This window comes from Lepus europaeus, chromosome 10 (assembly GCF_033115175.1).
Source record: "Lepus europaeus isolate LE1 chromosome 10, mLepTim1.pri, whole genome shotgun sequence".
Classification (NCBI taxonomy): domain Eukaryota; kingdom Metazoa; phylum Chordata; class Mammalia; order Lagomorpha; family Leporidae; genus Lepus; species Lepus europaeus.
In genome coordinates this window covers 70734294-70760525 of record NC_084836.1, presented here as the reverse complement: position 1 = coordinate 70760525, position 26232 = coordinate 70734294, and the positions used below count along the sequence as shown (strand labels likewise).

Sequence of the window (26232 nt, the reverse complement as noted above, 5' to 3'; positions counted from 1 at the left end):
TGCCTCTCCGTCTCCGAATCTTTAAAAAAAAAAAGCAAAGGCAGAGAGCAGGCCACGAGCCATGTGGAACAAGCATGCAGGCAGGAAAGCAGAGAGTGGGTGGCCAGAAGGCCAGGTGGCCCGAAGGCCACGTGCCCAAGGGGCAACAAGGGGAGGGGCTACAGTGTGCCAGGCTTTTTACTTACTCCCAAAGAAGGTGTGGTTACATAGTCAGATTGGCAGATGGACGAACAGGTGGGGTCAGGTGGGGGCATGAGATCACACAGGCTGGGCATGGTGTGAGCAGCATCTTAACTGCTAGGCCATATGCCCACCCCAAGATTGATTTAATACATGGATTAATCAAGCCCACATATTTTTTTTTGTCATCCTCTGTGCCTAGCCTAGAATAGCCTTTGCCTAGCTTTTGCAGCCAGCAAAAACAATAATAAGAAAACCTCCTGGGTGGCTGGCGCCATGGCTCACTAGGCTAATCCTCCACTTGTGGCGCTGGCACCCCAGGTTCTAGTCCCAGTTGGGGCGCCAGATTCTGTCCCGGTTGCTCCTCGTCCAGTCCAGCTCTCTGCTGTGGCCCAAGTGCTTGGGCCCTGTACCCGCATGGGAGACCAGGAGGAAGCACCTGGCTCCTGGCTTCGGATCAGCGCAGCGTGCTAGCCATAGTGGCCATTTCGGGGTGAACCGACAGAAGGAAGACCTTTCTCTCTTTCTTTCTCTCACTAACTCTGCCTGTCAAAAAAGAAAAGAAAAAAAGAAAAAGAAATCCTCCTGGGGCTGGTGCTGCAGGTTAAAGCCTCTGCCTGAAGGGCCGGCATCCCATATGGGCGCTGGTTTAAGTTCCGGCTGCCCCACTTCCAGTCCAGCTCTCTGCTATGGCCTGGGAAAGCAGAAGATGGCCCACGTCCTTGTGCCTCTGCACCTGTGTGGGAGACCCGGAAAAAGCTCCTGGCTTCAGATTGGCCCAGCTCTGGCCATGGCAGTCATCTGGGCAGTGAACCAGCAGATGGAAGACCTCTCTCTCTCTCTCTCTCTCTCTCTCTGCCTCTCCTCTCTCTGTGTAACTCTGACTTTCAAGCAAAATAAATAAATCTTTAAAAAAAGAAAAGAAAAGAAAACCTCCAGTATAGCATGAGAATAGCAAAAGAAGTGGTGATTCCACTCTTCCAATGGCTCTTTTGTCTTACCATCAGTAAGCCAGACAGGGCAAATAACATTTCATATCAGGTCTTTTGATGGGTTTTGTCCCTGCCTTGTAATTGATTGTTAGCAGAGTATTATTCTTTTCCCCTCAAAATTGTGCTAAAAAACCCCACTGCCACTGGCCCCTTCTGGTTTTGCTTCTCTTGGAGCCCCCTAACCCCACCTCAAGCCACTCTGGCTGGAGGTTTCTGACTTAAATACCCTCAGTATTTACAGATATTTCAGTTGTACTGTAAGTAGCATGTTTTTCCAAAATATTCCTAAATATGTGGTATTTGAAATAATTTGAAGAAATTTCTGAGATGGTTTCTAAACAGGATTCCTCATATCCTTTATGAATCCTGTCCAAAGGTAATATTAACAGCAATTTTTTTTCTTTAAAAATTTATTTCTGGGAACTGGCATTGTGGTAAAGCAGATTAAGCCACTGCCTATGGTGCCAGAATCCCATATGGGTGCCAGCCAGAATCCCATATGGGTGCCAGTTCAGGTCCTGGTGGTTCTGCTTCCAATCCAGCTCTCTGCTGATGCACCTGGGAAAGCAGTGGAAGATGGTCCAAGTGCTTAGGCCACTGCACCTACATGGGAGACTTGGAAGAAACCCCTGGCTCCTAGCTTCAGCCTGGCCCAACCCTGGCTGTTGTGGCCTTTGGAGACTGAACTAGTGGATGGAAAAATCTCTCTTTGTAATCTTCAAAAAAATAAATTTTAAAAAATTTGATTTCTGGGGCTGGCATTATGGCTCAGCAGAGTAAGCTGCCATTTGGATGCCAGCATCTCATATTGGGGTGCTGATTTGAATCCTGGCTGCTCTACCTCTGATCCAGCTTCCTGCTAATGTGCATGGGAAGGCAGTGAATGATGACCCAAGTATGTGGACTCTGCTACCTTCGTGGGAGACCTGGATGGAGTTCCTACCTCCTGGCTTTGGCCTGGCCCAGCCCTAGCTGTTGTAGCCATTTTGGAAGTGAACCAGCAAATGGAATATAGAGATGCGATGTAACTGAAATCAGGGACCTTTGCTCAAAATTTTGAAGGTTCTTGCTGTATATTTAGATAAGAATTCTGAATATGGGCTGCTTATAAATGAAACAGGCAAGCTGGTAGAGTTTTTAGTATCTATTTAATGAAATTGAGGGCTTTATTTAAGGGAGAAAGAAGTCTAGAAACTAAGTTGGGTCCATACCAGGCAAAGAGTAGGTTGAGAGCCACGTGGAGCAAGTGTGCAGTTAGGAGCGGTCACAGATAGCGTGTTGTGGGCAGGAAAGCATACAGCAGCGGCCAGAAAGGGGGAGGCCCACTGTGTTCCAGGCCTTTATTTACTTCCAAAGGGGAGTGGTTATGTACTCTGAAGGTACTCTGATTGCAGGTGGGTGTACAGGTGAGGTTAGGTAGGGGCATGAGATCTCGAAAGGGTCAGAGCGAAGGTGTGGTCTTCAGCTCACAAATCTAATTGACTTAATCCTATCTGCCTGCCGATATCACAACTTTATTTCTTACCATTGGAGTTAGGTGAAGTTAGGCTTTCTTTTCGTGAAAAAAACTATGAGTTATTAGATCAGTAAATATTGTTGATGGGAATTAAAATTACTTTCTCCATAAAACTGAGGGGCACTTAAGTGCCAGTTCTTTGAAGTAATGTCTTGAATCTACTTGAGTCGTTGCTTTAAGTTTTCAAAAGGCACTGCTAGTGAGTAGACAAGTTAAGATGGCAGATTATTGCTTTCTCTTTTTGATGAGCTTATGATTTACGGTGCATGCAGATTTGGCATTTGTGCCTGGCGTGCTGACTTGAGTAGACAACTCAGCGGCTCCCTTACCTTTCAGATTGGTTGGGTTTGGCTGCCCAGCAGCATGAGCAGGAGGAGGATGGAGGAGGGGTATTTATCCTCCCAGATCATTCCCTGAGGGGTAACTGTTGAGCTGACTGTGGCCTTTGACCAGAGGCTGCAGCTGTCTGGAGGGTGGCCTCCACGTTGGATAAGGCAGAGATGACAAAACCCTTTGTCCGGATCACACTCTGAACCTCAGTTCTGCTGCTGTGAGCGCTGTTCTTGTGGTTTCCCGAGTCCCTGCTAGCACCTTGGAAATAGTCTCTTTATTAAACGCTATTCAGATTTCCTGCTGGGATCCCAACTGAAATAGCTGCTTTATGTATTTTAAATCAATATCCTAATTAGTATGCCAGATAAACCCTAACAGCAGTTAGGCTAATTTGTTTTGGGCAATAACTGAGTGTTTGCAGAACTACCCTTTGTTTTCCTTGTACATTGTATCAGCTGGTATGTGTTTTTTTTTTTTTAATTAATTAATTAATTTATTTTTTGAGAGGCAGAGTGGATAGTGAGAGAGAGACAGAGTGAAAGGTCTTCCTTTTTGCCATTGGTTCACCCTCCAGTGGCCGCTGCGGCCAGCGCATCTCGCTGATCCGAAGCCAGGAGCTTCTCCTGGTCTCCCATGTGGGTGCAGGGCCCAAGGACTTGGGCCATCCTCCACTGCCTTCCCGGGCCACAGAAGAGAGCTGGCCTGGAAGAGGGGCAACCGGGATAGAATCCGGTGCCCCAACCGGGACTAGAACCCGGTGTGCCGGCACTGCAAGGCGGAGGATTAGCCTGTTAAGCCACGGCGCTGGCCCAGCTGGTGTGTTTTTAAAAGGGGAAAAAAACCTGTTATATGACATATAAGAGGCTAGTAATACTAGTAGTTCATTTTTATGTAGACTCCCCCAAAAGAAGTTGGTAGTATGATTCTATAATAAGTAATTATTGGTGTTTTTTTGTATCATTTCACTGTTCCTTAATATCCCTTTGGGTGAGGATAAATGGGAATATTCACATTTGGCTGATCTATAGGATTCTGAGATGGTTCTACATAGGACCTTGGCTATAGAGAATCACCATCTTCATATGCTGTGTCTGTTTTTAATTAACAAAGATAATTGGGTGTTAGCCATATTATGTAATAATCTGGAAGACTCAAGTTTAAATACTGAGTTTTCCTAAGCAGAGCCTGATTTTTCATTTGAGCAACAGTCTAGAAACTGCCAGTATTAACAGAGGTTAAATTTAAATTAATTCTGGGCCAGCGCTGTGGCATAGTGGGTAAAGCCACTGCCTGCAATGCTGGCATCCTATACAGGCACCGGTTCGAGTCCTGGTGCTCCACTTCCAATCCAGCTCTCTGTTGTGGCCTAGGAAAGCGGTAGAGGGTGGCCCAAGTCCTTGGGCCCCTGCACCTGCATGGGAGACCCGAAAGAAGCTCTGGCCGTTGCGGCCAATTGGGGAATGAACCAACGGATGGAAGATCTCTCTCTCTCTCTCTCTCTCTCTCTCTGCCTCTGCCTCTGCCTCTGCCTCTGCCTCTCCTTCTCTCTCTGTGTAACTCTGACTTTCAAATAAATAAATAAATAAATCTTTTTAAAAAATCTAAATTAATTCAAGGTTCATTGGTGATTGGCAAGTATAGTTTCCCTTGAAATGACATAAGCTCTATTCATGTCCTCTTTTCCACTTTTAGTACCACAGTGTTGTCATCAAATTTATAAATTATCGGTTTTCATAGCAACTAGGAGGCATTTTGAAACAGGATAAAGACTAAGCTGTAAAAGGAGCTTTAATTAAAACAAATCTATAATAATAGCCAAGGAATTTGGAAAGTGTACTAGAATGTTACTGTGGTGTTCTTTATAGCTATTTTCTCAAAATTTCCCTTACTTGCTTTGTTGAAATTCTGATTCCCAAGCTGCTCCCAAATACAGTGCAGGGATCAGGAACAGTTATAGGACTCCCCGGGAGAGAGGCACACACGTCAGAGTGTGAACTCTGTCTCCTGGGAGTAAAGCAAAGTTGCTGAGGGTTAAAGCAGCAGTAATTTATTGATCACACAGTCACTGGTAAAGATTAAATCTGTAGTTAGTCCTTCTCCGGTACAGCAAAACCTGGAACTTTCTTTTTTTTTTTTTTTTTTGACAGGCAGAGTGGACAGTGAGAGAGAGAGAGAGACAGAGAGAAAGGTCTTCCTTTGCCGTTGGTTCACCCTCTAATGGCCGCCGCGGTAGCGCGCTGCGGCCGGCGCACCGCGCTGTTCCGATGGCAGGAGCCAGGTGCTTCTCCTGGTCTCCCATGGGGTGCAGGGCCCAAACACTTGGGCCATCCTCCACTGCACTCCCTGACCACAGCAGAGAGCTGGCCTGGAAGAGGGGCAACCGGGACAGGATCGGTGCCCCGACCGGGACTAGAACCCGGTGTGCCGGCGCCGCAAGGCGGAGGATTAGCCTGTTGAGCCACGGCGCCGGCCAAAACCTGGAACTTTCTTTGTAATTCATCGCAGTGATTTGTTCGTGTGTTGATTTTGTTTTTATAGTGCTTCATCAAGCACTACTTTGAGGATACAAACATGAATATTATATCCATGGAATTCATAAGATGTCAGGATTTAAAGTATAGTACATTCTAGAAGTTGAAAATTACTTTTATGCCTCCATCCCCACTTACACTAAAGATTCCTTTTTCATTTATTTGAAAAGCAGGGTCACAGAGAGGAGGAGAAGGAGCAGAGAGAGATGGAGAGAAAGATCGATCTTTCATCTGCTGGTTCACTCCTCAGATGGCTGCAACAGCCAGGGCTGGGCCAGGCTAAAGTCAGGAGCTCAGATTGTTTTTTGGGTCTCCCACATGGGTGCAGAGGCCCAAGTACTTGGGCCATCTTCCTCTGCTTTCTCAGGCGCATTAGCAGGAAGCTGGTTCGGAAGTGGAGCATCTCAGGCAGAGGCTTAACCTTCTGTACTATAGTGCCAGCCCCTATTTTCAGATTCTTTAGTGTTAAATTTTACCATGGGAAGCTATTTAATACTTGCCTTTTAAATTAAGGTGACATAATTAAGAAAGATGCAAGGATTACAGGGTAGTGTAATACAGTTGATGCCTTTAGTGTTTTCCACAACCTATAATAGTTTCTATTAAAATCAATTTTTATTTTGTAATTTTAACTTAAAATATAGTTGTAAGTCACTTATTAAAATTTTCCAAATAGCAACTAAGTTGTTGTTAATTGTTTTATGGGAGGAAAATAGCTAGACTTAAGAGTATAGCCAGTTAAGGTCACTGCCCACAATGCCAGCATCCCATATGAGTGCCTTTTCAAGTCCTGGCTCTCCACTTCTGATCCAACTCCCTGCTAATGCACCTAGGAAAGCAGCAGAAGATGGCCCAAGTCATTGGGCCTTGTACCCATGTGAGAGACCAGGAAAAAGCTTCTGGCTCCTGGCTCTGGCCTGGCCCAGCCCAGCCCAGCTGCTGTGGCTATCTGGGGAGTGAAGCAGTGGATGGAAGATCTCTTCTGTCTCCCTCTCCCTGTCTCTGTAACTGACTTTCAAATAAATAAATAAATCCTTAAACACACACACAGACACACACACACACACAAAAGCCAGACTTGGCCCTTCCCTCCCGAGGATGGCTTGCATATTAGTTTTGGATCACACTGAATATATTTTTCCCTTCTTATTCTTTCAGATTCATCAGGATTCATTTTTGATTTACAGTCCAACACTGTCCTGGCTCAGGGAGGAGCTTTTGAGAACATGAAAGAGAAGGTAAGACTAGTGGCTACTAAATGGGAAAATACAGGTGCTAATACAATCAGTGGTTATACAAACTCATTGTAAAAGTGGAATTTAATAGGCCGGCACCGTGGCTTAACAGGCTAATCCTCCGCCTTGCGGCGCAGGCACACGGGGTTCTAGTCCTGGTTGGGGCGCCAGATTCTATCCCGGTTGCCCCTCTTCCAGGCCAGTTCTCTGCTATGGCCCGGGAAGGCAGTAGAGGATGGCCCAAGTCCTTGGGCCCTGAACTCGCATGGGAGACCAGGAGGAAGCACCTGGCTCCTGGCTTCGGATCAGCGAGATGCGCTGGCCGCAGCGGCCATTGGAGGGTGAACCAATGGCAAAAAGGAAGACCTTTCTCTCTGTCTGTCTCTCTCACTATCCACTCTGCCTGTCCAAAAAGAAAAAAAAAGTGGAATTTAAACAGCAGACGGGCATCACTATCTTCTAAGTCACCACCATGAAGATTCCGAGCAATCAGGTCTTATTAAGTGCAAACATGATTTTCTTCGCATATCTCCAAATATATTTATCCTAAATTTTCTTGAATAAGAATTTTAATAATAATAATTAATGTTATATCAAGTATTATTTATATGGCTGAGTGTATATGTCATTTGGCAACATTCTTTAACATTCTGTCGTCTGAGTAAGACCTTCCCATGTACTTGCAGAACATTCCTTTAAAAAAATTTCTCTTATTTATGGACAAATAGAGACTTGCCACCCTCTAGTTTGCTATGCAAATTCCTGGGAACCAGGAATTCAACCCAGGCCTCCCATGAACGTGATAGGGACCCAACTACTTGAACCATTACCTCTACCTTCTAGGGTGTACATTCACAGGGAGCTATAATTGAGAGCGGAGCCCTATGCCACTCAGGCACTCTGATATGGGATGTGGGCATCCCAAGTGGCATCTTTTTAAAAAAATTTTTATTGATTTATTTTCATTTTATTTGAAAGAGGGACACAGAGTTAGACAAAGATTTTTCCATCAGCTGCTTCACTCCCCACGTACAACACCTGGGGCTGGGCCAGGCCAAAGCCAGAAGCCAATAGCTGGGACCCAAGTACTTTACTGCCCAGGACATGCATTAACAGGAAGCTGGATCAGAAGCGGAGTACCTAAAATTTGAACCAGACAATCCAATGTGGGATATGGGTGTCCCAAGTGGTAGACTTGATCACTAAGCATGCACGTGTGCATATACATATATATACCCCAAGTGAAGTCTTAGCTGTGCACCAAACACCTGCCCCATGAAGAACATTCCTAAGTCCAGGAGACTTCAGAGCAAAAGAGAAATAGGTCTTTTAGTTATTCCTTTGGAAGAAAATAAGGGTTTCTATTAATATAACCTATAACAAGCTATATGGAGAAAAACGTAAAAGTTTTCTGTCTCATTGTTAAAAAGTATATTGTTAATTGTGAAGTTACACAGTAGTTCAATAATATAAACATTTTCACATTTAAAATCATAAGAATCTTAGCTTTATCCTTAAATCTGTAAGTTTTGCTTTAAGTTCATTTTTAAGGCAGTAATGGTAACTTTTTTTCTCATCTCAAAAATGTGTGAATTCACCCTCTTTAAATTGCATACTATATACCTTTCCACTTTTATGGTTTTAAACCTTATCATTGTACAATTAATTGTTAAACAAAGCATAGAAGGGTGGGAACCCAGGACTACTAAAAAAAGACTTTAGTTGTAATACCGTCTCTGCTGTACCACCTCTTGTTCTTGTTCTTGTTCTTCTTTTTTTTAAGATTTATTTTACTTATTTGAAGGGCAGAGTTACAAAGAGAGAAAAGAAGAGACAGAGGGAGGTCTTCCATCCACTGGTTCATTCTCCATATGGCCTCAATGGCTGGGGCTGGGCCAGGTTGAAGCCAGGAGCCAACAGCTTCTTCTGGGTCTCCCACATGGGTGCCGGGGCCCAAGCACTTGGGCCATCCTTTGTTACTTTCCCATGTGCACTAACAGGGAGCTGGACCAAGTTGAACAGCCAGGAATCAAACTGGCGCCCATTTGGGATACTTGGGGCGCATGTGGAGGCTTTCCCTGTTATGCCATAATGCCAGTCCCTGGTTATTACTTCTGAGGGTCACTTTTCTAAGCCTGTCTTTTCAAGTCTAAAAGACTTTTTTTTTTTTTAAGATTTATTTATTTTATTTGCAAGTCAGAGTTACACAGAGAGAGGAGAGGCAGAGAGAGAGAGAGAGAGAGAGAGAGAATCTTCCATCCCATGGTTCACTCCCCAATTGGCTGCAATGGCTGGAGCTGCACCAATCCGAAGCTAGGAGCCAGGAGCTTCTTCCGGGTCTCCCATGCGGGTGCAGGGGCCCAAGGATTTGGGCCATCTTCTACTGTTTTCCCAGGCCATAGCAGAGAGCTGGATCGGAAGTGGAGCAGCCAGATCTCGAACTGGCGCCCATATGGGATGCCAGCGCTTCAGCCCAGGGTGTAATCTGCTGCGCCACTACGCCAGCCCCAGCTCTTTCTTTTTGAGCAATGTGACTGACTAGACAAGCTGAAAACATTCTTACCTAGAAATTCTGAATGAAAAACAACAAACATTTTAAGTGCACAGCTGAACACAAGAAGTCAGGGAAGTTTGTAGGAACCAAAATGATGGAAGGGACTAAAACTAGAGATAAACCTGAGCGAGGTAACAAGTAGATTTTACCACATAGGAACATGAAGCCCAAGGCTTTTCCTGGGTTAAGGATGGGCCTGGGTGGGGTCAAAACTGGAAGCTGAGAACTCCATCTGTCTCTTCTGCATGAGTGGCAGGTCCCAACCACCTGAACTATTGCTTGCCTATCAGGGTACACACTGCAGGGAGCTAGAATCAGGACTAGAATCAGGCCAGGACTTGAACCCATTCACTTGCGATGTAGGCATCCCAAGCAGAATCTTAACCAGTATGCCAAATGCCCACCTTCCCACTGGCTTTTTTTTTTTTTTTGACAGGCAGTGGATAGTGAGAGAGAGAGAGACAGAGAGAAAGGTCTTCCTTTTTGCTGTTGGTTCACCCTCCAATGGCCACTGCGGCCGGCACATCGTGCTGATCCGAAGCCAGGAGCCAGGTGCTTTTCCTGGTCTCCCATGCAGGTGCAGGGCCCAAGCACTTGGGCCATCCTCCACTGCATTCCCGGGCCATAGCAGAGAGCTGGCCTGAAAGAGGGGCAACTGGGATAGAATCCGGTACCCCAACCGGGACTAGAACCCGGTGTGCTGGCGCTGCAAGGCGGAGGATTAGCCTGTTAAGCCACAGCGCCGGCCCCCACTGGCTTTTAATACAGTATTCTTATTATAGTAGAATATGTTTAGAAAGGTATGTTTAAGGGAAAAAATGAATTGTTAATCAGTAGTTTTATCATTAGTGGTAATGTTATATTATTATAGTATTGTCAGTAGTAATGTCATTTTATAAGTATTATCATGAAAACCAGTAATATTTATAAGATCAAAATGTGGGGCTGGCGCTGTGGCATCCCTCCTGCGGTGTGGCATCCCATATGGGCACTAGTTTGAGACCTGGCTGTTCCACTTTTGGTCCAGCTCTCTGCAATGGCCTGGGAAAGCAGTGGAAGATAGCCCAGGCCCTTGGGTCCCTGCATCCATGTGAAAGACCCAGAGGAAGCTCCTGGCTCCTGGCTTCGGATCGGAGCAACTCCAGCCATGGCAGCCATTTGGGGTGTGAATCAGTGGATGGAAGACTGCCTCTCCTTCTCTATCTGTGTAACTCTGACATTCAAATAAATAAAAAAACTTAAAAAAAAAAAAAGAGATCAAAATATGGCTAAGAGAATAGATGCATGTTTAAAGTTAGATGAGAAACGGTCTTTTAATAGTATATGAGGAAACTTCAAAAAATTTGTGGAAAGGGATGTTTATATAGGTGCAAAAAATGTGACTTCCATGTGTAATGCTTTGATAATATACAGTTTTGCAAATTTTATCTATGTAACTAATTTGTCTGAAAGAGACAGAGATCTCCGATTTGCTCATTTACTCCCCAAATACCCACAACAACCAGGACTAGGCCAGGCTGAAGCCAGGAGCCGAGAACTCAATGTGGGTCTCCCATGTGGGTGGCAGGGACCCAAGTACTTGCTGTCACCTGCAAACTCCCAGGGTGCCCAGGAAGCCAGAATCAAGAGCAGAGCTGGGACTTGAACCCAGGCACTGTGATATGGAATGTGGGTGTCCCAAGAGACATTGTAACTGCCATGCCAAATACCCATCCTGTAATACATATTTTTCAATGTACTTTTTGAACACCCCTCATATGCATGGATTCCAGTGTTTCTTTGCACCAAAATAAACTTCTAAATTCTATTTTCCAAGATGTTTTGAAGTATCCTTGTATTTGAATTGAAGATATCACTCTAGGGGCTGGTGCTGTGGCACAGTGGGTTAAAACCCTGGCCTGCAGCACCAGCATCCCATATGGTTGCCGGTTCAAGTCCCAGCTTCTCCACTTCTAAACAGCTCCCTGCTAATGCACCTGGGAAAAGCGGTGGAAAATGGCCCAAGTGCTCTGGCCCTTGCACCCACATGTGAAACCCAGAAGATTCAGATTGGTGCAGCTCTGACTGTTGCAGCCATCTGGGGAGTGAACCAGCGAATGGAAGACCTCTCTTTCTGTCTCTACCAAAACACTTTGGAAACAATGACTTCCTGGGCGCAATAGGCATGCTTTGCTCTTAGATGTTGTTTTCTCTCTACCATTCCCTACAGAAAAGAATCAGAACTGCTTTAATTTTTCATAAAATGCAGTTAAGAAATAAAAATTATAAGAATTGGAAGGTGAGAAAAATCTCTTATTTATAGACAATATAATTATTGAGAAAATCCAAGAAAGTAACAAATTAATAGAATTAATAAGAGTTTATCAAGGTTTCTGATATAAAATTGATATACAAAAATGAAAATAATATATAGCTCTTATGAAATATGTTTTTGATCTCAAAAAATATAAAATAACTTTAGACTAAGTTTGACAAAATTAATATAATTTAGTCAGCAATGTGGCTGTCCTATTCTTTAAGAAGTCTATTAGTGATTTTATATAACAGACACATTCTCTCACTGCTCATAGAGGCCTGATTTTTTTTTTTTTAATTGCTTGAAGTGTTCTCAATACTTTTTTAGGTAGTGAGGACTCAGCCTCAGATAACCAAAGGAATATCCATTATACCATTGGTTATAGTAGCCAACAGTTGGAAATGATACCGGTGTCCAACAAAGGAGAATGATTCATTGAGTATTCAGGGATCTTCAAAAAGTAAATGGAAAATGAATATTTTTTTAAGATTTATTTATTTATTTGAAAGAGTTACACAGAGAGAGGAAAAGCAGAGAGAGAGAGGTCTTCCATCTGCTGGTTCACTCTCCAGATGGCTGCAACGGCTGGAGCTGGGCCGATCCGAAGCCAGAAGCCAAGAGCTTCTTCCGGGTCTCCCATGCAGGTGCAGGGGCCCAAGGACTTGGGTCATCTTCTACTGCTTTCCCAGGCCATAGCAGAGAGATGGATTGGAAGTGGAGCAGCTGGGACTCCAACCGGCGCCCATATGGGATGCTGGCACTCAAGGCAGTGGCTTTACCCACTGCACCAAGCGCCAGCCCCAAAAATGAATATTATTAAAAAACATGCATGGATTACAAAATTTTTTGCACCAAAATAAATTTGCTCTTTTTTTTTTTTTTTAATAAGATTTATTTATTTGAAAGTCAGGGTTATGGAGAGAGCAGGAGACAGAAATCTTCCATCTGGATGGTTTGCTCCCCAAATGGCCTCAATGGCAGGGGCTGGGCCAGGCTGAAGCCAGGAGCCACGAGATCCTTCCAGGTCTCCCACGTGGGTACAGGAGTCCAAGCACTTGGGCCATCTTCCACTGCTTCCTAGGCCATTAGCAGGGAGCTAGATCAGAAGTGGAGCAGCTGGGACCTGAACTGAGGCCCATATCGGTAACCTGCCATGCCGCAATGCTGGCACCCCCCTTTTTAATCATTTATTTATTTATGTATGTATGCACGCATGTATGCATTTTAAAGGCAGAGTTATAGAGAGGGAGAGACAGAGAGAATCTTCCATCTGCTGGTTCAAGCCCCAAATGGCTATAACATCCAGGGCTGGGCCACATTGAACCCAGAAGCCAGGTGACACTGTGTCTCCCGCGTGGGTGAAGGGCCCCAATAAACTTACTTTTAATTCTATTTTCTGTGAACCTTTGGAAGTCCTCTCATATCATGTAATGGAAATACTCTGCAGTGGTTAAATAAAAGGTATGTTTATCAACATGGAAAAAAAGTCTAGAAAATAATGCTATGTGAAAAAAGGAAATTGATGATAAACATTATGATATAATGTATAGTGTAACACAATAATAAATATTATCTATGGAAACATACATATGAAAATGCTAAATTTAATGTAGAAACTTCTGGAGAGAAGGAAAATGGAATCTATTAGATATTATTGGGGCTTCTTTTGCATTTGTTTTGTCATATAGTAGATATTCATTATTTTATATGCCTGAAATAGTTTATAATAATTCAAATTACAAATTTTCTGTAGAAATTATCTTTATATAGTTAAATTGTATAAAGTGAAATATTTATGAAGAAGGCTATAGCATAGTCTTTTCTTTTTTTTGAGATTTATTTATGTATTTGAAAGTCAGAGTTACACAGAGAGAGAAGAGGCAGAGAGAGAGAGAGGTCTTCATCCTCTGGTTCACTCCCCAATTGGCCACAATGGTCAGAGCTGTGCTGATCCAAAACCAGAAGCCAGGAGCTTCTTCCGGGTCTTCCCATGCAGGTGCAGGGGCCCAAGGACTTGGTCATCTTCCACTGCTTTCCCAGGCCATAGCAGAGAGCTGGATCGGAAGTGGGGCAGCCGGGTCTCAAACCGGTGCCCATATGAGATGCTGGCACCGCAGGTGGCGGCTTTACTCACTATGCCACAGCGCCGGCCACAGCAAAGTCTTAAGTTGCTGGTGGCGGTTCGTTCAACTTTTCACCTTGCCTTATAGTATGCTAAAAATGAAGAAATGTTCATGCTGAATTAATACTGATAACCTAAATTAAATCACCCTTTCTGGATACAAAATCTAGTGTGTACCTTGATTTCTAGAAATGTTCTGTTTTCCTAAGTTTTGAGATTAATTCTCCTGTGCTCTTATCACTCATCTGTTGATCATCCCCAGTGAGATGGTTGTGTGTACTCTCACTGACATGAAGGAGTGATACATACTATTAAAAATAAAATGTCACTTTCCGTTACTCTTGTAATAGGCCTCAGCCTTCTCATGACCTACTGATGTTAGAATTGAATGACCCTGTCATCTTTTCCAGATAAATGCAGTGCGTGCAATTGTTCCAAATAAGAGCAACAATGAAATCATACTGGTTTTGCAGCACTTTGATAACTGTGTGGACAAAACAGTACAAGCATTCATGGAAGGTAATCCTGCTTCAATTTTTTAAAATAAATTTGTATTTATTCAAATAGAAATTGCTTCATATTTTAAGAACATTCAGCAATTCAGTGTTTGACAGACAGTACAGTAGTACACAGGATAAAATCACATACTGTGATGTATTTTTTTAAAGATTTATTTATTTATTTGCAAGTCAGAGTTAGAGAGAGAGAGAGAGAGAGAGAGAGAGGGGTCTTCATCCTCTGGTTCACTGCCCAGTTGGCCGCAACAGCTGGAGCTGCACCGATCCAAAGCCAGGAGCCAGGACCTCTTCCAGGACTCCCATGTGGGTGCAGGGGCCCAAGGACTTGGGTCATCTTCTACTGCTTTCCCAGGCCAAAGCAGAGAGCTGGATTGGAAGTGGAGCAGCCGGGTCTCGAACCGGTGCCCATATGGGATGCCGGGGCTTCAGGCCAGGGCATTAACCTACTGCGCCATAGTGCCGGCCCCCCCTCCAATGTATTTTTTAGTGAATTAAATAAATTTTTGAGGCATAGAAAGAGATATATAGAGATATTTAGAGAGAGCTCCCTTTCAGGGGTCCACTCTTCAGATGCCAGGGAGCTGGAAACTTGATCCAGGTCTCCCCCATGTGTGGCAGGGACCTGCTGCCCTCCAGGGTGCACATTAGGGGAACGCTGGGCGCTAGAGTGTAGCAGGCCCAGGCACGCCGATGCACGACACGAATATCCAACTGGTATCTCAGCCACTGTGCCAAGTACCTTCCTCATGACAGTTTTTGAAATACAAGATACTTCTGGGCCGGCGCCGTGGCTTCGGTACCCCGGGTTCTAGTCCCGGTTGGGGCGCCAGATTCTGTCCCGGTTGCCCCTCTTCCAGGCCAGCTCTCTGCTGTGGCCCAGGAGTGCAGTGGAGGATGGCCCAAGTGCTTGGGCCCTGCACCTGCATGGGAGACCAGGAGAAGCACCTGGCTCCTGGCTTTGGATCGGCTCAGTGTGCCGGCTGTAGTGGCCATTTTGGGGGTGAACCAACAGAAGGAAGACCTTTCTCTCTGTCTCTCTCTCTCTCACTGTCTAACTCTGCCTGTCCAAAAAAAAAGAAAAAAAAAAAAAAAAGGAAAAAGAAATACAAGATACTTCTTTAAGCCCTAGAAGCAAGTCATTCATAAACTATATGACATCTGAAAAAAGAGACAAGTTGAGAAAGCTCTGTCATTTTACCCAAAATGTTCTGTAATGATATTTAAGAAGAAACCATGTTGGAGTTGGGTTGAGTAAGAATTTAAGAGACTCAGTAACAAAACAGTGACTTAGAGGCCCAGTAGCAGATGGCAAATTTAAGGACTCAACATTCTCTTCCAGGCTCCAGTATCGTTTAGTTTGGTGTTGTCAAATGCTCAGGTGCGTGGTGTAGGTGTGACTTTCCTTATCTAACATACAGAAGAATGACAGTTTAGATAAACCTTCAAATTTATAGAGTTGAGGAATGTTTCACAAACTTCTACATGAAACTATCACATCATTGTACAGCGATGTCAGGTTAGGTCTCCGTGTTTCCATTTTCCTAAACTTGCAAGTTCAGGTCTGAATACTGTATAAACTATTTTCTTCATCTCTGTTCTTTGCGTTAGTTTGAGTCTAGTTAGTGTACAGTTTTCTCCAAAACAACATAGCCACCTGGAAGGGAGGTGTTGGCATGCTTGGGCTGACACCTGTACTTGCATTCAGCCTCGGAGGTACAAATGAAAGAATCTTTGAAGTGGCCTGGCTACTTAGATTTCTTCTTGGAAGAACTTCCTGGGGAAAGTACATGGGGAAGGTGCATCTAAATAGGCAGGAATTCAAAAGGGCATTCATGTGTAACGTAGTTATGTCACCCCATTACTTCAGAGAGTTGATCCTTAACTTTCCTATTGGGTGTTTTTCAAATTCTCCCAACAATCACAAAATTCAGGGTCATTAACCCCTGCTTAACTGTGTGGATTGTTTCCCTTCTAGGTAGTGCCAATGAAGTACTGAAGGAGTGGACAGTGACAGGCAAGAAAAAGGTAAAAGTGAATCATATTTAAAAGCAGGATGTTTAAGAACTTAAAACTCTACAAAAATATTTGAAAGAAAAGGTTTACAGACACACCTTCAGTTCACCTGGTTAGTAAGCCATCCTCTTTGATGTGGGAACACAGCTGAGGCTCATCAGGTGCCAAATGGTATATGCTTGTTTGCTCATCTCTAGAATAGAAAAATAATACTAATATAATGCCTAACATATGTATTAGTTCTCGTTCCTTTCTCCTGTCTCACTTTAAACTAAAATGCCTTTTCCAGTGGATACTAGCTGGTCTCAGAATTCTTCCCACAGCTGTTTATCCATGTGGCCCTGTTAGGAGTTGCTGGACAGATGGATTTCAATCTCTAAAGATGCTTTGGGGTGTTCCTTTCCTGCTTTAGGTTAGTACTAGAGTTTGGAAATGCTTTTCTGGTGACTCTAAATGACTTCATTAGAAGTTCTTTGGGATCTTGACCAAACCAGGCTTGGCCTCAGTGACCCCTGAGAATTTTTTTCCAAGAGAGAAACAGAATACCACTGCAGATTGTCCTATAGCTCCCCAAATTGCTAGCTGTGAATTTATCTAACTTCTTTCCACTTCTTCACCCAACATAAATAACTCTTGAGTGTTCTGAAAACACCTGTTTCTAAACTTACTGGCCCAGGATTATAAGTTATTAGTGGTACAGGTTTTGCATGAAGCTGGCAAAGTATATGTGTTAGAGACACACAAATATCTTAGAATTTGGGAAATAAAACTGGCTTTACTGTGGCAATCCCAGATGCTCAAGTGCAGTCCACTTAGTTGTTTGTATTAGTCCACAGGATGTGACTGTGAGCAAGTACTGAGGTAGTTACTATATTCAGGGGACAATGACATGAAAATTTAGTCTGCATGGGAGAAAGGATTTAAGCAAAAGAAAGATGAGAGCTATGTGGAGAAGAAAATTGTATCTAGGGTTCAGTAGTCCTGCTGGATAGGGCCACAGAAAAGGGAGGAATGGGTTCAGTTCAGTGTTAGGACTAGAAGTGAGTACTGCCGACAGAGGTGTAGATTGACAGAACAAAAGGTAAAGGTTGTTTCTTGTTTGCTTGCCTTTAATTTTGCTTTTTGTATAGGTGACATATTCGTATGGTTCAAAATTGAAAGGTACGAAAGTTAATGCAGTGTAATACCTTTATCCTGTCTATTCTCTCCAACCATTTGGTTCCCTACCCTAGAAGCAAACAGTATTTATCAATTTTCTTGTGTATCTCCCAGGATATTTTATGCATATTTAAGCAAACACAAATATTTATTTTCCTTCTTGCCTGCTGTGCACTTGTATGGTTTTCAAAAAAAATTTTTTGCACCAAGATCCAACATCTTTTAATTCCATTTTCCATGAACATTTTGAAGTACCCTCATATCTTGGAGCTTATTCCAAACCTCAGTTTTTTGTGGATGTATAGTCATCCCGTTTAGATTACTGTAACTTATTTAACCAGTCCTCTATTGATCACTGATTATCAGTTGGGTTGTTCCCATTCCTTTACTGTTAATAAAGTACTGCAGTGGATAATGTATGTGTGTGTGTGTGTGTGTAAATATACATGTGTAAAATTTTGTACATGAGTTAGCCACACCTGGAATGAATTCCTAGAACTAGAGTTGCTGGTGAAGGGATATGTGCATTTGTAATTTTAGTAACTTGATTGACATAAGACAGTAACACTTTATATTCCCACCAGTAATATATGAAAATGCCCCTTTCTGTATACTCTCATTCCTAAAGTGGTACTTTTTTTTTTTACTTTTGCTAATCTATATGAGGTGAAAAATAATAGTGCAGTGCAGTTTTGATTTGTCTCTTATGAGACTGAGGTTGTGCTTTATTTCATGTTTTACAGCTTATACCACTTTTTTCTGTTGGCTTTTTGTTTGATTTTTTAGTTAGAGCTGCCTATATATTTAGCTCCTTGTATATAAGTTACACAATTTTTTTCACACTTTATAATTTACCTTTTGATTTTGCTTAAGGTAAATTTTTACCATGAAAAAATATTTTATGTGTTTGTATCCAAAATGCAGGGTTTTACATAATAAAATTTTATTTTAAGCATATGCAAAAATTTTTCATCATACACAAAAATAATTTCAATTCCTGGAAGAACATACGAGATATTGTAACATTAATTGCCTTTGGGTAGCTAGAGTTATCATTCTGGGCTGTGGGTGGGGTTTCTTTTTCTTTTTTTTTTTTCTTTTCAAATCTTTAATAACCTTAGAACAAAAAGAAGAAAAGCAAACCAAAGCCTACAGCAGGAGCAAGCAACAGCATGCCAGATCCCAGCAAATCTGCTTCCACTCAAGAGGAGCAGTCTGCACCTTCCTCAGAAAAAGGCGGTGTTAATGGTTACCACGTCAACGGTGCCACCAATGACACCGAGTCGGCAGACTCACTCAGTGAGGGTCTGGAGACACTTTCGCTGGATGCTAGAGAGCTGGAGGATCCTGAGTCGGCCATGCCAGATACACTGGATAGAACAGGTGAGTTAATTAAAATTGTATTCATTTGTGGTGTAGCGAATAAAGCTACCACCTGTGACACCAGCATCCTATATGGGTGCCAGTTCATGTCCTGGCTGCTTCAGTTCTGCCTGCCTGCCTTCCATCCGTTTATTTATACAGCAGAGTTATAGAAATAATGAGAGAGAGAGAGGTCGTCCATCCGCTGGTTCACTCCCCAAATGATCACAACAGCCATGCTCCACTTTTTTTTTTTTTACAGGCAGAGTGGATAGTGAGAGAGAGAGAGACAGAGAGGAAGGTCTTCCTTTTTGCCGTTGGTTCACCCTCCAATGGCCGCTGCGGCCGGCATATCGTGCTGATCCGAAGCCAGGAGCCAGGTGCTTCTCCTGGTCTCCCATGCGGGTGCAGGGCCCAAGCACTTGGGCCAACCTCCACTGCCTTCCCGGGCCATAGCAGAGAGCTGGCCTGGAAGAGGGGCAACCGGGATAGAGTCCAGCGCCCCAACCGGGACTAGAACCCGGTGTGCCGGCGCCGCAAGGCGGAGGATTAGCCTGTTAAGCTACGGCGCCGGCCCATGCTCCACTTCTGATCCCAGCTCCCTACTAATGGCCTAGAAAAAGCAGCAAAAAATGGCCCAAGTGCTTGGGCCCTGCCATCCACATGGGAGACCCTGGTGAAGCTCCTCGCATTGGCCTGGCTCAGCCTTGGCTGTTGCAGCCCCTTGGGGACTGAACCAGTGGATGGAAGACCTTTATCTCTTTCTCTGCCTCTGTGTAACTGTGATTTTAAAATAAATAGGTGAATCTAAAAATAAATAAAGTTGCATTCACTTGAAAACACAGAGGCCTACTGCTTGAGAAAGCAATCAATAAATCTAGTTAGTCCTTTACTTTTTCTTTCTTTCCTTCCCTCCTTCTTTCTCTCCCTCCTTTCCTCCATCACTCTTTTTCTGGTTTGTTTCTTATTTTCACAGAGGGAAAGAGAGCTCCCATCCACTGGTTCACTCCCCAGAGGCCCACAGTGTCTGTGGCTAGGCCACGTTGAAGCTGAGATCTAGGAACTCCATCAAGATCTCCCACATGGTGACAAGACAGGAAAGCAGAGTCAGGAGCCTGGGGCGGGGCTCAGTCCCAGGCACTGACGCTGGTGTCTCAACCACTAGGCTAATCACCTGTTCCTGGCCTTTCACTTCTCAGTTTTCTTGTGTGTTTGTTTTATTTTTAACCTTTTGTGTGGAAAAATTCATGTTTTATAATTGTTAAAGGCCTAGAAATGTAATTTTTGTTCTGTTGTCTCATATTTTTACTGTAATCTAAATCAGTCTTGTGAAAACCTTGTAACATCATAAGCACAGGGGTACTTGTGGAGACAGCAGAAGACTATAAGATGTGTATGTATTTTTTAATTATAGACTTCTTAAGGAAAATGATGATGGGCTAGTGAATTTTGTTATTCTAAGACCCCGTACAGTGAGGAATATTTAATAACTGTTAAACTAATAAATCTCAGCTTTCGTAAGAACTAGACTGTTAATTTTTACAGATCCACGTTTTGTTTTCTGATAAAGAGGTAATAACAATATGAGTTAGTTGTAAATGAGTTAGTTGTGTCTTGTACATTTTTTGTTGAGGACTGGGTAGACACTGGGAATGTCTGGCTTTAAAGGTTACTTGTTAATCTGGTTCCTTGTGCCTGGTTGCACCTGGCTTTATAAATGTGATTCCAGGGTAAAAATTATGCTGCGCTTTTTTGATGTTCCTTTATTAATTAGTTCACACACATAAAAAGGAAAAATATTGCACCTACCCTGACCTCAGATAAACCAATGATGACCAGTGGCTTCTATTTTTTTCTGAGATAGCTTTCTTCTTATTTCTTTTCTCTTTCTCTACCCCATGAAGCTTTTATGATTCTTTTTTCCCTGAAACAGTGTGACGCTCCTTTTTGTTCAACATAATTTAAGGAATCCAGAGAAATTGGTGGTGCTGACTGTTTTTGCTCTCTTGTGCCAGAGCTACATAGTGCAAGCTAGAAGGAAGCTCTGAGATACAGGAGTGAGCTCATTGTGTGAATGTGGGTCGGCCACAGGCTCGGCTTTTCTTCCTTCGGGTGCCTAGCAGGGCTAAGCCAGAAACTAGCAACAGCCACACTGTGCTGGTTTTGATATTAGTTCTGCACCATCACAGCTATTAAGAGACATGGTTTTACTTGTTTGTGTGCTTAACTGTTGAGTTGACTCACCCCTTATGCTCTAAAACACTGTTCTTTTCCTTGGACAGGATCCATGCTGGAGAATGGGGTCTCTGATTCTGAGTACAAGCCTTTGACCCTGCACCCCACTCAGAGCTCTCAGCAGGCCAAGAATGCTGCCAGAGGTGCCTCCAGATCCACCAGCGGGTCTCAGGTTTCAGCTCTGGGGATGGAAGATGTTCCAGTTTCCTCCACCAGTAAAAAGCTAGGTAAGTCAGAGACCTCCGTAAGAAAGAATAAAAAAACCTGTGGTTTTGTCTAAAAAGGGCAGATTTCCTGTTGTCCCTGATAAGGTTTCAGAAGGGCATCAGGTACCTTTTCTGTTTTCCAGGCAGTGACTCCCCTACCCCTCCTGCCTCTGTGTACCCAGCTGGAGTGGGTACACAATAGTCTTGTTATAATGACAGGGACCCTTTTGTGAGTTAGAAGTCAAACTCTCCTGTGAGGATGACTCTCCAATTAACACAGCCTGTTTACTTTATTTGCTTTACTGCAATGTTTGTGCTGTTTCCTTTATTTTTATTTCCAGTTCATTGAACTAGTAAAAAGTCTCCCATCTCTAACATGACTTTTTTAAAAAAAAGTATTTATTTATTTGAAAGAGTTACAAAGAGAGAGAGAGAGACAAAAAAGGAGAGATCTTCCATCCATTGGTTCACTCCCCAAAGCCCATAACAGTCAGGACTGGACCATGCCAAAGCCAGGAGCCAGGTCTCCCACATGGGTGTCAGGAACTCAAGTACTTGATTGAGCTGTCGCCTGCTGCCTCCCAGGCACCTAGCAGGAAGCTGGATCTGAGGCAGAGTAGCCGGGCCTCCAACTGGCACTCTAGTATGGGACACAGGCATCACACGTAGTGGCTTAACCTGCTGTGCCCCACACCAGCTCTGCCTTGTTTTTTTTTTTTTTTTATAATAGTATTCATTTAAATAAACAGCCAATAATTAAATAGAGATTAATAGTCTCTCTGAGTTTCATACATCTAAGTGTGGTGATCTGCTCCTCTTCACTGAACAAATGAAACAGAAATGTAAAGGACACTTGTAACCTGTAGCTCTTTATTGAATTATTTAACCCACCTGAGCTAAATTTTAATTAGTGAACCTATCCTGTACTAACCCTCAGCTTGTTGCAGACCAGCAAGTCTGAAAATACCTAGTCAAGCAAAAATAAAAGGAAGGATAATCACAAGGCTTGAAAGCCTTTAGGCCACTTATGAAAGAAGTCAAGTTGGTGTGAGGAAGAATTTAAATTTAAAAGTTGATAAGGTGCATCTTTGCATAATTGTGGGCTTTTTAGACCTGAGCTTCCAACAGTTGTATGGATAACTTTGGCATCCGTGAATAGAAAGGTAGAAAACTCAGAAATTGGTTAAGATGTGTTAGGAAGTAAATGTGTTTCACCTTTTACAAAATGCCACATACCATATAGTGCTTAAGAGCTACACTATAGAACGAGAACTTTATAACTCCATAGGAAGAATTATTCTATTAAATTCTGTTGTCTAGAGAGTTTTGACAGTTTGGGACGTATTCATATAATTTGTTGCTGTTGTTAAAATCTTTTTTTCTGTGTGTTTCATTTTGGGTAATTTTTAAATTGCTATCTTCAAATTCATTAATTTTTTTCCCATTTGGTGTTTCTGGTCTACTATTAAAATCCATGTGGTGTGTTTTTCATTTGAGATACTGTTTACTTTCTCTCTAGATCCCATTTGGCGTCTTGTGAACTATCTTCTCCGTCTTTCCTTAACAGGCTGAGGCTGCCCTCTGCCTTCTTAAACATATGGTATTTTTAACTATGGTTTTGATTTTTTATCTTCTTAATTCTGTTATCTGCGTCATTTTTTTTTAAAGATTTATTTATTTATTTGAAAGGCAGAATTACAGAGAGGCAGAGGCAGAGAGAGTGAGGTCTTCGATCAACTGGTTCACTCCCCAGATGGCTGCAACGGCCAGGGCTGTGCCAGTCCAAAGCTAGGAGCCAGGAACTTCTTCCAGGTCTCCCACATGACTGCAGGTGCCCAAGGACTTGGGTCATCTTCTACTGCTTTCCCAGCATAGCAGAGAGCTGGATTGGAAGTGGAGCAGCCAGGACTCAAACCAGCACCCATGTGGGATGCCGGCACTGCAGGCGGCGACTGTACCCGCTACACCACAGTGCCGGCCCCCAACTGTGTCATATCTACATGTTTCTGCTGGATTGATTTTTCAGTATGGATCATATTTTTCCATTTATTTGCTTGATAATTTTTTGTTGGCTATGAATTTTGCTTTGTTTGTTGTTAAATATTTTTATTTTTCTTAAAGGCAGAGAGAGAAGAGACAGACAGAGATCTTCCATCCACTGGTTCACTTCCTAAATGCGCACAACAGTCAGGGCTGGGCCAGGCCAAAACCAGGAGCCTGGAGCTCTATATGGGTTTCCTGTGTGGGTGGGATGGACCCAAGTACTTGAGCTATCACTTGCCGCCTCCCAGGGTGCACATCTACAGGAAGCTGGAATTGTAAGTGGAGCTGAGGCTCAAAGCCAGGCACTCTGGTATTGGATGTGGGCATTCCGAGTCATGTCTTAAGCGCTGTGCCAAATGCCCACCTTGCTAAATATTTTTAAAATTTCTTTAAATATTCTTGTGATTTACTCTTGGACTCCATTTTATGAGAACAGTTTGGGACTTGCCTTTAAGGTTTGTTCAGTGGAATTAGAGAGGCTAAGTTTGCCTGACTACTGAGGCAGTACCCTTTCTGGTGCCCCACTGTTGGGGGAGTCTCTCTGCTCTGGCTGGTGTGACACAGATTCCCTGGCCTGGGTGAGCTCTGTAAATTGTCCTACCTGTTCCTTTCCAGTGGTTCTCTCTCGTTTGAGTACTAGAAATACCAGAATCTTCAGTAGGTCTCTATGCAGAGTTCTCATCTTTCTATAGCTCTCTGCAGGACTCTGTCTGTCTTGGCCCTGCGTGCTCTCTGTCCCTGGGATTCAATGAGACTGTCAGGTTCACTTCAGGATTTTTGTTTGCCTTGCAGCTTGGAGAGGCTCTTGAGGCAGTAGGTTGGGGCAGTTGCCTCATTCATTTATTTGTTTTCTTAGAGGAAAAGTGCTAAGTGTTGTCCATTGTCTGAAAACCAGTTTCATATATTGTATGTGTATGTTTCAGTTGTTTAAGAGAGGAGGATAAATCCAACTTTTGTTCCTGCATCTTGACCAGGATGCTTATTTTTTTGAAAACCTATGGAGATGTCAGATTTTTGTGAGGAGGGTGGTCACTGAGGAAGCAGTCATATTCCACGTGGCATTCTGCTTCAACTGTCAGATTGTCTGTGTTCTTTCTTATTAATTCTTGAGTTTTTTCCCAAGGTTCCAATATTGAAAAATCAGTAAAAGACCTCCAGCGCTGCACAGTATCTCTTGCACGATATCGAGTTGTAGTTAAAGAAGAGATGGATGCTTCCATTAAGAAAATGAAGCAAGCTTTTGCTGAATTGCAGAGCTGGTAAGTTAAACTGCAGTTGATAACAGTAACACAAAAATGATCGTTTATAAAGATGGCTAGCCATTCATCAAGTCATTTAATTCCCAGTTTCTAATGACTCTTCACAGTGGAGACAGGTCTGAATCCTATGAAATATCTAGCTTTTGGCTTCTCTCTCTCTCTCTCTCTCTCTCTTTTTTTTTTTTTTTTTTTTTGAGACTTTCAAGGTTGTTGTTATTTACTTACTTATTTTTGTTTTATTTGAAAGACAGAGAAAGACAGGAACATATAGAAGGAGGTTGTTTCCTTCCTCTAGTTCACTCCCTAAATGCCTGCAACAGCCAAGGAGCCTAGAGCTCCCTCCAGGTCTCCCACCTGGGTGGCAGGGACCCAAATACTTGAGCCATTACCTGTTGCCTCCCATGATGTGTACTAGCAGGAAGCCAGATTGGAAGTGGAGGAGCCAGGACTTGAACCAGGCACCTAGGAGATGTGGGATGCAGGTATCCCAAGCAGTGACTTAAGTGCTAGGCCAAATACCTGCCCCTTTGTGTTTGTTCTCTCTCTCCCTCTCTCCTTTTTTTGGTTTTTTGTTTGTTTGTTTGTTTGTTTGTTTTTTGGTCACAACGTGGGAATGAGTAGTACAGAGAACACATGAAACTTTAGAAATGAGTATAATTTGGAAAGGGACAAATAATTATAGAGTAGATAATACAGTCTTTACTTTAGGGTCTTTTTTTAATCGGGGGTCCATAACAAATGACATGATTTTTTTTTTTTTTTGACAGGCAGAGTGGACAGTGAGAGAGAGAGACAGAGAGAAAGGTCTTCCTTTGCCGTTGGTTCACCCTCCAATGGCTGGCGTGCTGCAGCCGGCGCATTGTGCTGATCCAAAGCCAGGAGCCAGGTGCTTCTCCTGGTCTCCCATGCGGGTGCAGGGCCCAAGGACTTGGGCCATCCTCCACTGCACTCCCGGGCCATAGCAGAGAGCTGGCCTGGAAGAGGGGCAACCAGGACAGAATCTGGCACCCTGACCGGGACTAGAACCCGGTGTGCCGGTGCTGCAAGGTGGAGGATTAGCCTATTGAGCCGTGGCGCCGGCCTGATATTTTGTTTTAAGATGTAGGTATATATGTATTTGAAAGGCAAAATGACAGAGAGAGAAGTCCGAGAAAGAGATCTTCCATCTGCTGGTTCACTCCCCAGATGCCAACAACAGCCAGGAGCCAAAGCTAGGAGCCAGGAACTCCGTCCAGATCTCCCATGTGGGTGGCAAGGACCCAATAACTTGGGCCATCATTTGTTGACCCCTAGGCACATTAGCAAGAAGCTGGACTGGAAGCAGAGGTGGAACTCCATCCCAGGCACTCCAGGATGAGAGGCAGGCATCCCAGGTGCTGATTAACGCACTCTGTCACAGCGCCCACCTTGTGACTTTTTAACAATTACAAAGTAGGAAAGAGGTAGCTTTGCCTTCCTGTGTCCTTTCAGCCCTCTTAATGCCCCTCACCCCAGGGGTCTCTTCTGTGTTCTATCATTAACCATTGGATTTGCATTTAATTTTGTGTTTTTCAAACTTTATTCTATAGAATATTTATTTTTTATATTAATGTGTTACATGATGAAAATCAGGTTTGGTAGTTAATGTTTGAAAATACTTTTTAAAATATTCTACTGGACTTCTCAGAGGTTTTAAAGTT

General features: G+C 43.3%; 1 protein-coding gene across 4 annotated transcripts in view; it reads left to right on the top strand.

Moving 5' to 3' along the window:
- SPATS2 (spermatogenesis associated serine rich 2) overlaps positions 1-26232 on the top strand; it is a 143849-nt gene that overhangs the window by 92963 nt on the left and 24654 nt on the right. For 2 of the 4 annotated variants that reach the window (XM_062203714.1, XM_062203715.1), the window contains exons 4-8: positions 14170-14278; positions 16253-16302; positions 18570-18831; positions 21093-21272; positions 24418-24553. In XM_062203714.1, the coding sequence (XP_062059698.1) occupies positions 14170-14278; positions 16253-16302; positions 18570-18831; positions 21093-21272; positions 24418-24553 (737 nt within the window). Of the gene's footprint in view, positions 1-6708; positions 6791-14169; positions 14279-16252; positions 16303-18569; positions 18832-21092; positions 21273-24417; positions 24554-26232 lie in introns of those variants that run through there. The other 2 variants (XM_062203716.1, XM_062203717.1) reach the window with 2 other exon arrangements.